The 12,944-nt window shown below is 32.8% G+C and overlaps 1 protein-coding gene across 1 annotated transcript in view; it reads right to left on the minus strand.

The window, feature by feature from the left end:
- Window positions 1-12,944, minus strand: part of Pxn (Peroxidasin) — a 29,286-nt gene that overhangs the window by 6,272 nt on the left and 10,070 nt on the right. Inside the window, exons 2-5 of the mRNA XM_011501372.1 lie at window positions 8,828-9,342; window positions 6,165-6,484; window positions 3,253-3,701; window positions 1,451-1,796 (exon numbers count right to left, since the gene is read on the minus strand). Coding sequence (XP_011499674.1) covers window positions 1,451-1,796; window positions 3,253-3,701; window positions 6,165-6,484; window positions 8,828-9,342 — 1,630 coding nt within the window. The remainder of the gene's footprint in view (window positions 1-1,450; window positions 1,797-3,252; window positions 3,702-6,164; window positions 6,485-8,827; window positions 9,343-12,944) is intronic.

The raw sequence follows: 12,944 nt of genomic DNA on the forward strand, positions 1-12,944 counted from the left end.
AGAGAGAGAGAGAGAGAGAGAGAGGAAAAAGGTTTTGGAAATGGAATTTTACATGGCCGCAAGTGAAGCGGAATCAACGATTACAGGCACGACAGTATATTCTAAGTATGTGGAATCAGTGGAATAAATGCGTTGTTGATCAGACACTTTCTAAGAATATTTTTTCTGTAATACTTTTTTTAATATAAATTTGAATCAATTTTTTTCATCTACTTAAGTGGGACTAATTATTCCGATGTCGAATATCAATTGGAATTTAATTACATTAGAGGGAACGAGAATGAGACGAATTTATAAACTAGTACGTGTACGAGTGACTTGTTCGAACATTCTCGCTAAATTTTGTAAAATAATTGTCATATAAAAAGCATTGTGCTTCTAAATTCATTATAAAAAGTACGCGGAAACATTAATATTGAAAAGTACTTATTAAAGGGTGTTTCTCTTTTTTCCCATCACTTCCCCCTATTTCCCTCTTTTCTCTCTCTCTCTCTCTCTCTCTCTCTCTCTCTCTCTTTCATTTATTATTATTATTGTTGTTGTTGTTGTTATTATTATTGTTATTATTGTTATCTTTATTTTTATTTCTATTTTTATTTAATTTTTATTTTGAAAGTATTCTTACGCATTGTAGTACAAGTTGGAGAAATTTTGTGGGGCTCGTTAAGAAAAAGCGTTGAACCAAAGTCGTGCTATATCTAGTTGCCATGTTTGTTTAAAAATCGAAAATTTATATTTATATTTCACTCTTCATAAGTTTCTTTCTCTCTAGAGTATTTTCGAGATAATTTTGAAAAACATCTACATTCAAAGTTCATGATTTGCTTAGGGAAACTAGGATAGACAAGTTTCATACAAAAGAGTAGTTTAACAAATATTCGTAATATTTTTGAAAATTTCGTTAAGCTTTCAAGATTAAATAATGTATGCCCGACCTGGTTAGGACATTTATAAGAGAATAGTAATAAAGGAAAGAATCCTTGTATTGTTATAAAGCTGAGCAGATTCTTTTGTTTCGGCAACTATAGTTTTGCCGTTCGCGACTACTTTAAATAAGAATACTAATCTACAGGAAGGCGGAGGTAAAGCGCCATTGTCTTGCGCCTTAAAAGCACGTCAATCTTCAGTTTAATAAACGGAACGGCTAAACTTCAACTTCATCCCCTCGTAATTATCTTTCTCATCTCCATTAAGAAAATCAGATTTTCATCCCGAGTATCGCGGCGAACTAGCTAACCGAGGGCACTTAGTCGCCGCTTAATCGAGTCTGGGCTATAGCGAGGGCAGCAGCACAAATCAACAAATTACTTACGGGTAATAAAGTGGTTGGCGGTTACGAGCGTTGAAATAATTCTCATTGAGGACAAAGTACGTAGGCAAACCGCGGAACCTATCGTCGCTCAGTAAAGTATCGAGTGTCGCAAATGCCGAGGCTCGTCGAATAACCCACCTGCTCGGCGCTCAGTATCTCCTCGTAGTGGAAATCTTCGGTGATGTTGGCGTAGCGCCCGGAGTCAACGAGCCGCCTTACGTGGACGAGGGCGCGCTCGAAGAGCTCGGCGGGCCTGGCGACGCGCCTCGCAACTGCGTCCGGGAATCGTGAGAGCCGGAAGGGGTTGAGCCTGGCGCCGGGCTCGAGGAGCTCCTCGAGGGTGTTGTTGATGGCCCGGTCGATCTCGAGCCTCGCCTCGGAGAAGGCGCTGAGCACGAGGGCGTTGCTCGCCCCGATCTGACGCACGCGCACCAACGCCCCTGCTGAGACGCGCCCGTGCTCGTTCACCGCCGTGCACTCGTACCTAGGGAGCATTTAATGCGACTGTCGATGAGGTTGGGATTGTGGTAGATGGGGTGGGGGATGGGGTGGGAGCCACGATTTATGATCAGCGACGATCACCCGCTGGCCACGAGATTTTAAGCAGCTGACGTCGAGCCGATTCTCGATACTTCAATCTCGGTGATCATCGACTAATAAATATCGAATTATAAGGATAGTGTTGGGCGCGGTTGCAGAAAGTTTTCGAGGCTTAAGGGAACCGAGACGTGACAGTGTTCCCTTCGTGTCTCATCGTAAAGAGATATTGTTTGGCCAATTAATGAAATGGCAACGTGTCATAGGTGTTATTGCCGCTTGAAGATAATTCATCGCGCACTCGTAATTATGCGTTAAAAAAAAAAAAAAAAAAATTACCGCCTGCTATTTAGTACTTCTAGTTTTAAAATTGCATCGAACTTTGCTAAAGCCACTAAGCATTCTTGCATTAACTTTCAATATCGTAGGGCTGTAAATTATATCAATGTAAAAGCGCGTTTTAATCGTACGGATGACCGAAACAATTTTTACCTCTTAGTGCTAATTTTAATCTACGCTAATGTTTATTGTCTCTTCTATGTTCCATTTTTCAGCTTTCATTATCTTTTTTAGACCAGCAAATGTGCAATAATAACTGCCATTTAAACAAAGAAATCATTTCTTTTAATAATGAAAATTTGTTTACGAACGAACGAACATTTACATGCTCGATCGTGCTAATCATTATAAAATCAAAGTGACATTATCCTTCCATATTTTATCAATATTTCTCACAATGTCTTAAAACATGGACAAAGCATCGTTTACTTATACAGTGAGATGGATAAATGTGAATTTAATTGAATATTCAGTGGAAAAGATTAGGAGTGTCTCATCTTAATAAATCATCGATACCTTACGGCGATATCGATTAAAAATGCTTAATTTATGAAACGATAATAAAGTTTCAACGAGGCCTTGTCCTGGGAAAAGTAAATTAATAAAACAAAGACAAAATATATTTCCCGATTATAAACTTTCAAACTGATTATTATTGCTCGGAAAACTTATAATACCGTTCATTTCATTATCAAAGAAAAAAAAAGTGGCATTTGAATGGAAACGAAGAATCCGATAAAGTTATTTATTATATTATATTTCAAGTTGATAAACGAGATAAATTTGAGCGCGGTATCGCTAGGTATCGGATAACTCTAGTTAAACGAATTTTCACCAGAGCCGCGATAAATTTCTCGTCCAGGTCCATTAAACAAAAGCAGAAAAGTTGCCGATAACTAAAAGTAGCTTCGCTCGCCGTACACGCAGGATCACATCCATTACGGTCAAAGGATTCGATAATTATCCAATACATTATCCAACTGATTAAATACTACTTCTCTGGCCTTTTAAGGATAAACCTCTTAGCGGTTCTCTAACTGCGCGTCACCTTACCCAAAACTCACCTGCCGGTGTCGAGCGCGGTGATGTTGTAGAGGTAGAGGCTGCCGTGTTTCGAGATCCTCTTCCTGTTTCCTTCAAGTGTGCTCCCATCCTTGCGCCAGAGGATTTTTGGCGCGGGTTTTCCCTCGGCTCTGCACGGCAGCTCGATTATCGAGTTGGGCTCGACCTCCATGTCCTGGGGCTCGAATATGAGCCGCGGAGGCTTGTACTCGGCGTCGATGACATTGAGGTCGGCGCTGACCTCGGCGAGACCCGCGGATCCGTGAGCCTGACACACGTAGCGTGCCGAGTCGCTCTCCTTAACCGCAAGGATCTTGAGACTGCTGCCACCGTCCTCGAGGTGGAGACGTCCGTGTGCTCTTAGCCTCGAGCCATTACGCCACCACTCAATTCGCGTCGACGGCTGACCTTCGGCCCGACACACCAGCACCACGTCCATGCCCGAGTGGACCTGTGACATTAATCGGGAATATTTACAGCTTTGACGAGGTCGTGAAGGCGCCGTTGCTCCCATTATCGAGGCCACGTTTTCCACTTATTTATTATTAATCGCTTCTTTAAGTTATTGATGCGTCGCAAGGAGGCTTTAAAGTTTCGTGGCATCGATTTATCGGAGGGGCATTAAAAATTCAACACCCCTCCTTTCACCCCTTTAAAAAACTTTTTTTCCCCTTAAATTCATCTTTATTCAAATTTGTATTGCATTTTATGGATAATAAGGAAATCGTTACTTCATTTAAAATTTTAAACGAATTAGCGAGTACCTTTTCATTTAAGTCTCTGAGCTAATAATAGGGAGTGCTTTTAATTTATCTAATCAAGCATTAAAGGTAACGCGTTTATGATATTATTCATTTTCATAAATTCCATTGTTAGATATTTTACAACACATTTCATTGAGTTGCATTGCAATGTCATTATAATGACTAATCCAAGCGTAATGTGAAAGTTTCAATATTTTATATATAACATATATTTTATTCGTTATTTCTAAACATAGTTTATTATTAATATTATTATCAATATTGCGAATGAAAGATCATATGTTATTCTTAATGGAGAGTGTAAACAATATAGAATTTATATTTGTATATTCCAACTATCAAATCATGAACAATATAATGCAATAGAACATGTATATTTATATAGTTAGAATAAATCTTAAATGCAAATAAGTTGTTTGTTAACTATAGTTTGCATAAACTCTACGTTGCTAAATTAATTAGCTTAAATATGCAAGTTATCTGATTTGAAATATGTATCGTATTATTATCTATACGTATTTCCTGTCAGCTAGTTAACTTGCACGGCATATCAAATGTAATTAGGCATTTACGCTCACTTAAAAATTATTGATTTTATCATGTAGTCCGTAATCCGGCAAGATACACCAATAAACAAATTAATCGCACGGCCCGTCGTTATTTCAATAAAGTACGCTGAAATGTTAAAAAAAAAAAACAAAACAAAACAAAGAAACAAAACAAAAACAAAACAAAACAAAAAAACAAAAAAAAAAAAAAAACAAAAGAAAAAAAACAAAGAACAATAAAGTAAATCGGACAGGATGAATGTAGTGATGGAAAAATTCCAATTAATAGGTGAATTATCATTGTCAATGTTACATTATAATGTGAATTGTAAAATTACGAGGTGAGGTTATACGATAAATTTTGGAAGATTAATAAGCCAAGACCGGAGACAAATTATCGGCTCGATTTTAAAACAGTGACTGCTATTGCCTTCGATCGGAAATTCGTCTCCATGGATTCCGCAAGTCCATTTTATTTCTCTTCTCTGGCGTGCGGACAGTTTCTAGGTAGGTTGAACTAGAGTTACACGCTCGGAAGACAAAGTTCAAACATATTGGGTAAAAGCGAATTTTAAATTTATGCGAAGAAAAACTCCGGAAGGACTAAGCGGACGTATGTCGTCCATTGGTTACGATCGCGTTAATTCTTCTCTAAGCCCCCTTAAGCTCGATATATTATAGAGAGCAGAAAATTCTTTATTCTATCTCTTCCCATCCCTCCCTACTACCCCCCCCCCGCCCCTATATCGCTCATTATTTATTTTTAAACAATACCTAGTAATTTAATAATACACAAAAGGTCATATATAATAGTATTTTATCGTAATACTTTATATTGTAATGTTTCTTATTATATTGTGATATCGTGAAATATTCCAAAGTATCATTAATGTAATTCTTAAAAATATTATCGTATTCAGCACAATAGAAGTATAAAGGTCTAAAAATCTTATTGCTACTAAATTAGCTCTTAAACTGAAAAATATGTTTATTTATTTTGATAACAAAATGAGATCGTAATAACATAAATTGTAAGAATATCAAATCTTATTGAATTGTACGATCGTAAGATTAGCGACGCAATAAATCGACAATCTTATCGATCTATGCGACAGCATCTTAAAGAGAGATAATTATATTTTATACCATCCAATGAATCTTGAGACAATCGCTCGATGCAATTGTTAAAATGCAGTCGTTAAGCCGAATAAACAGTCGGCGGCCAATAGCACGACTCACGTGTTTCGAAATTATGCAGTCGAACATTTGCATAGAGCAAGGTCTCGCCTTGCACGAGAGGACGTGGATTAACGCTTGAAATTATGCTCAATTTAAAATTTATATCAATCAGTTTTCCAAGCTCAACGCGAAATCTGCTACGCACTACAATTGATTCGGGCCACGTTCCACTGCAACCTACGGAAATGCATCGTACCTTTAAGTAATAACGTATAATCGATAATCGCTGCCGAGTAGCATCATTGGTTATTCGCGTATCAAGCCATTTGTAAAACGTCCTTCTTCGTACTTTTTAAATGACAGCTTAAAGCCTAGAATTGATCGCCAGTGTCAACCGCGATCGTGCACAAGTGCGGCCCTCACCGTCTGCGACCTCGGAGTCTCGATGAAAATTGGAGTCTCGGCGATGGCCACGAATGTCCTCGCCACCCTCGACTTGGTGTAGCCCATGTCGTTATGGGCGACGCACTCGTAGTCCCCGGCATCGTTCTCGGTGATGTCGTTGATGACGAGGCTGCCGTCCTCCATAAAAGCATAGCGCTCATCGTCGCTTGGAATCTCGTTCGAATCGCGCATCCACTTGATGTTCGGTTGGGGATCCCCGGATGCTCGGCAGCGGAATATCGCCGTTTGCCCGATATTCACCTCCACATCCTTCGGGCCCTCCATTATTACCGGCTCGCCTGCAGGACATTTACTTTTTGAAATGGCACTCGACTGCAGCCGAGGAGGGAATTATAGGGTTTCGTTGGTTCGTTAAATTTGGTTGCATTGAGAAAGATTGGTTGAAGCAATGCGCGGATGCTGTTTCATTTGAATGCGTCGGCGGCTCTGTAGTTTGGTAGTTGGAAATAAAATAAATGATTTCCAGTCTTTACTATTAGTGAGATAGTAGAGAGTATAGGAGATATTAAAGTGAAAAAGAAAGGAAATAATAATAATAATAATACTTTTGAAAATATACAAAATTGAAAAATCGAAATTAAAGAGAAATGAGACGAATTAGGAAAAATATTTTTAGATAAAGATTTTACTAGGATTAACGTTTCAAGCGATAAATAAATGTTTAGATAAGTATATCGGTTTAATCGATCCATTTAACATTTCTCTTATTTATAAAAATAAAATTTTACAATATAGCGTAATAATTCACGATACTGTAGTCAACGTATACGTATCGATCGAAATAATTTCATTTATTATCAAACGAGTGGCGTTGGTTGAATTTTTAACTTTTCAACTTCATTCTAAATCATATTTTGCTATTCTCTACACATTGAACTTTGAGATTCACCTATGAAAAGCGCTATTTTTACTACTTGCAAAATTTTTGAATATAGTAGTAAAAACGCAAAATAAAATGAATGGCATATGAGGTTTTTTTTTAACTTTTTAGTATGGAAAAAGTGGCACGGACAAGGTACGTAAGGTACATTGAGAAGATGTGCAAAAAAAAAAAAAACAAAAAAAACGGCCAGAACTGGTTTGCAAAATTTCATTCTGGCAATTTTTGTATTACTTCGGTTCATGTAAAGTAGAACCGTTGAAAAAATCAAAATATTAAATGTAATAAAACTATTTGAAGCCAATTACCGAAAAACAATATAAGAAATTTCATCGAGATTGAATTTGTTTTTTGTTGAAATGGACCGTTCATAACCGTACAACATCACTTGGTTGAAAGTTCAATATTTAGACGGGAATATTTAGCCGTCGAAAAGAAAGACATTGGCTTGATCGCCTTGTTATTTTTTTATTTAATGTTGATAATTGTTATGACAATAAATAACGATAACGGTTGATACAAAAAATTCATTGTTTCCAATAGCACTGACTATGAGTGATTATATTATCGTTAATAAGAAGGAATAATCATTTATACCAAAATTTTGATAGTAAAAAAAAAAAAAAACGATTTAAAATGGTAAAATAATATTTTTTTGCAAACCTTGTAATAATGGTAATAATGGTAATAATGGTAATGTAATGATAGTAATGTTAATGTAATAATGGTAATGTAATGTAATAATGGTATCTACCATATATAAAATTCAAAATATATAATGACCGTATTGTTTATAATTAATTAAACTGGCATAAAATACAACCAAATTAAATTGCTTTCGTAATAACCCAGTATAAGTAAGTTATTGGCGATCGCATTTCAGATGGTAATCATAAATTTGTGAAAAAATTTGATTTTTTTTTAAATTGGATTATCGGATTGAGCTTAAGATTATCTATACATTTTTCATGGATCGCTTTGAATTATTCAATGGAGAAAAATAATTTGAGAAACAAATATTTTTTAAAAGTAAAAGTAAATGTTGAAGGTAACGGTAATTTATCAAATTGCAATAACTTGAAAAAGTCTAAAAGACAAATTTGAAAGATGCGCAGAGTGACGAATCTGCCAATTGCAATATTCGATCAGAAACATTTTTCTTTTTTCATAATGTCAGCCTCTTGAAGATTCAATTAATTTTTATGCAAATATCAACGACTATCGTTTTAAAAACTATTTTTTTCAATGTTTTATTTTTAAATTCTATTTTAAGGTAAGTTTCTTTTTTTTTTGTTTTGTTTTGATTGCTTTTATGCTCTCTAAGAAATAAATTAGGCGCTTATTGCATTTGAGAACAAAAATATTTATATAAAATTTTGATTTTATAATTTATTATATGATTTTTACTTTATGGAAATAATTGTAATTCTGTGATTGTGTATTTTGTACAAATCAATTGTTTAATTATACGTAAATTCGACAATATATAATGGAAATTATTAAAATATATATAGATATATGGATATATTGATATTTATATGTAAAAATTAAAAGGATACAAAGTAGAAGGGAGGTATGTTGTGATGCTGATGCTTAAAATTAAGGAATTTAGAGGAGGAGATAGTTGAGAGTTTTATTATCAAAATACAATAGAGCTTCTTCATAGAAATCGCTGGTTAAGTCAATATGGGAGTAACATAAAAATCGAATATCATGAAAAATAAATGATTATGAACTCAACTGCAATGGAAGTCAGCGGCTGTCATTTCATCGAGCTTCTTGCCTTTCATCTCGTTCGGCGCTTGACACACGGCCGCCATCTCCATCTTGTTCTTCATCATCTCGACGAGCCACAATATTTTGCAGTCGCATACGAGCGCATTACTATCGAGTCTCAGCTTCGTCATGGGACCAACATTCTTGAATGCATCAGCCGGCAGCTTCTCTAATCGATTATTCTGCAAGTAGAGGCGCTCCAGCCTCGGGAGATTGCTGAAACTGCCCGGGGGGATATCCCGCAGCTCATTCCCGTGTAAATAAAGCTGCTCGAGCCGCGGCAAATTGCTGAATGTACCGCTCTGAATGGATTGGATGTTATTCTTGTAGAGGTACAGGTAACGGAGATTCGGTGTGCCGGAAAACGTGGACGCGTATAAGCGACGAATGCGATTGTCATTGAGCATCAGTGTGTGCAGATGTTTCAGGTTACGCAGGTTGCCGGGATAGACGTCGACGATATTATTGAAGCGGAGGTCTCTGTTGATTATGAATTCATGGATTGGACGATGATGACTATGGTTGAGATTTCAAGAGAAAGTACGAATAGCGACACGCGCCCCTGCTTCATTGTTTGCTACGAGTTGTCATTGTGGTCATATGTGATGTCAATGAGAGCAAGGTATAAATTCCTATTATTTACATAATAGGTGATTAATGTAGTGCGTTGAAGCAGCGGTGTGGTTGACTATTCCTACTTTCGCTTGTATTAATAAGCACGCGATTAAGGATTCGAGATCCTTTATATAGTTTATGTATGTGTCGCGTTTAATTAATTTTGGAAGATCATTATTGTACTTGGTGCGATCGGACTTTTTCTCGAATCATATACGATAAACGATAATTGTATGTCGGAAATTTATGATTATACTATTTAATGAAATAGCATGTATATAAGTTAAGATTAGTGGCTTTCTTATTGGATGTAATGATATCGATAGTAGATTTTACTTTTCCTATGTATATGCTGTAGGCGAATAAATTTATGCAGATTTACATTATGCATTAGTGAAACATATTAATTTTATCGTCGATAAAACGATATTTTCTGAATTAATTATTAATGCATTTATGTTTGCTATTATTAATTATTCAATGACGATTAAGTTTTTTTATAGATTTTCTAAATTCAATCCTTATCATATGAATTGTTTATGATAATTTTTAGTGTAAGCTTTTTTTTCTTTTTTTTTTTTTTTCATCTCACCGTTTATCAAGAAAATTAGACATTTATTGGTAATTTGAAAGTTAATTATTGATTGTCTGCGTAAACAATTATTTTTGCATTATTATCATTTTCTTGATTGTGAAATAAAAATTGTTGTCATCTGCCCGATAATATAAGAAGCCGTTAAAAGATAAACTAGATACAATTACTCATTCCTTCGACTAACAGTAATTATCAATGCAAACAGTCTATATTTAGATCATGACAAATAATTTAAAAATTGTTTTAATTGTTCGAAAGTAAATTAATAGCTGAAAATATGACAACAGTAGTGTATAAAATTACAATGCGATTGCATGTCAAGATTTTATTACTTTAGACGTATTTCACGAAGTAATAATGAGGTTGATTAAGAGCATCATGAGTAATAACATCTATTTTGGTAATTTTAATCTTCAATTGACGTTTATTTAAAAAAATTTTCACAACTATCTGTTCAGTTGTTCAACTTGTATTTATTCTAAAGTATTTTATATTATGCTTGCATTAAAGCATTAATTGGATAAATTGTGAGGCTGTAATTTGTCATATTCATTTGTATATAATTTTTAATTCAGATTGAAATAAAATTCACTATTACTATTTATAGCTTCTAAGCTTGATTATTAATGCCAAAGGAAATATTAATGGCTTTGATAGAATGAATAAGAAAATCGATATGGTTCATCATTATACAACTGCAATATTAATAATTCTATCTTCAATATATGACTAAAGTAATAAAATTGATAGCTGTTATAATAGTATTTCGCATTTCAACATTTTTAAAGTGCTTATCTACCATTCCTCTATCATAAATTGTGTAATAATCCACGATGAAATAGGTTATCCTATATCATTAAGCTGCTCCAATGTTATAATGAAATACATAATTTTTTTATGAATTTGGACTTACCATATACTTTCATAGTATTATATGCATTAACTAAACTTAAATTGTAAACATTTTTTTTTTAACATATATACCTATATCGAACAAATGTTATCTATTTGTTACTTTATTTTTCCTTTAAACACGTCTTTCCATATTTTCAGAATAAATTCACATTATTTTAAAAATGTTTTTTAATTTTGAATCGCCATTTCTCATTTTGCGCGTAATTTGAAAGAATAATTTTCAATATAATATTCAATTATGTTTTTTCTATTTAAAACTTTTATAAATATATATAAGAAATTGAAGTACCATTATGGAAATTTTATGGATAGATATCTAGAAGGTTATTGTAGAAACCTAGGATAAATGTGCAACTTACTGTAAATCTTATTAATTACAGTGATTTTATTTTACCTTTACTTATCTTATAAGCTATATATATATATATATATATATATATATATATATATATATATATGTATATGACCATACCATTGGGTAGCGAATTTATAGTTCTAGCATAATAAATTTTCCTTTTAATTATTAAAAGCTTATCTTTTAGAAATAATTTATCAGCGTAATTAAATAAATATCTTTTACAACATATAAATGTCATGTTAATATTATCTTGATACATATATAAATGATAATATTGAAATTATTGATCCATCGATTTCTGAATTTTCTTATCTGTAGGCAAATATAATAATTAAATATTAATTTCAACATTGCTTTTAAAATCTTATGGTAGTATAGTTAGTTTCGTTAAAATGACAATTAACTAGGCATTGCTTTTCAATAAGTTTTATACAATTCTTAAAGCACGTGCTAAGTATAGAAAACGAAGATACAGATAGTTTTACGTTTTTTCTTTTCGAAAACAAAATATAAATATAGTCTTATTTGTAAAATACTTTATATATATATATATATATATATATATATATATATATATATTAAATTAATTACAGGTAGTAAAACAAAAGAGAAAGAACAGTTTTTATATTGATCATTATCGTGTGCCGTAATTTCTATTGGCATATTTTGTGTATTTGGTTTAAAACAAACAATTTGTTTATATTTATATATTTATGTTTATACAATTGAATTAAATAGCTTATATTAATATGCGGTTCAATTTTAATTTATCTATTATGATATCTGCTATTCCATTAGTGCCCCAAATTATCGAAAAAATAACAAATGTCATTAATTTTATTATCAATTTAGTTTTTTTTATATTTACTTTGAGTTTATATTCTTTGAAGATATTTGAACAAATATAATCTCTCTCTCTCTCTCTCTCTCTCTCTCTCTCTCTCACTCCCCCTCTATTAAATCTCTTATTAAATGAAACCTGTATAATGTTTAAGTAAATAAATTATAGAAAAATATATATGATAATATTTAAATATCAAAAAATTAATTGTAAATGGGCATATTTTAAATGCGATATTCTTCTAGTATTTGATTAATTTAATCAAATTTTTATTTAATTTTTTGATTGAAGTTTATTGGTAATATCATACAATTGTACTATTGTAGCATTTTATTTCCTAATTATCATCGCGCTAATTCTCACTCATTGTATTTATGTTATATTCAGATGTTGTTTATAGTACTTTGATATTGTAAATAAATATCTGTTTTAATAAAATCGCTAATGAATTTGAATTATTATATGCATTGTGAAATTATAAGAAAAATAATTTTTATTATTCCGTATAAATATATATTAGTATGTATAAGAATAAAAGTAACTGAGAGATTACATTTTGATATACTCCATTGCAATTTATATGAGTGTATATTTGTTTGAAATAGCTGCATATTTAAATAAGTTTCACTTTCTTATAATATTTATATATAAATAGTTCACTACTGAAATATACTATTTGAAATTATTCTCTAATAATCGTCTGAATACTTTATATATTAATGACATTTATATGAATGATTTGCAATAGTTTGTATTTC

Source organism: Ceratosolen solmsi, unplaced genomic scaffold, assembly GCF_000503995.2.
Source record: "Ceratosolen solmsi marchali unplaced genomic scaffold, CerSol_1.0 scaffold3, whole genome shotgun sequence".
NCBI lineage: Eukaryota > Metazoa > Arthropoda > Insecta > Hymenoptera > Agaonidae > Ceratosolen > Ceratosolen solmsi.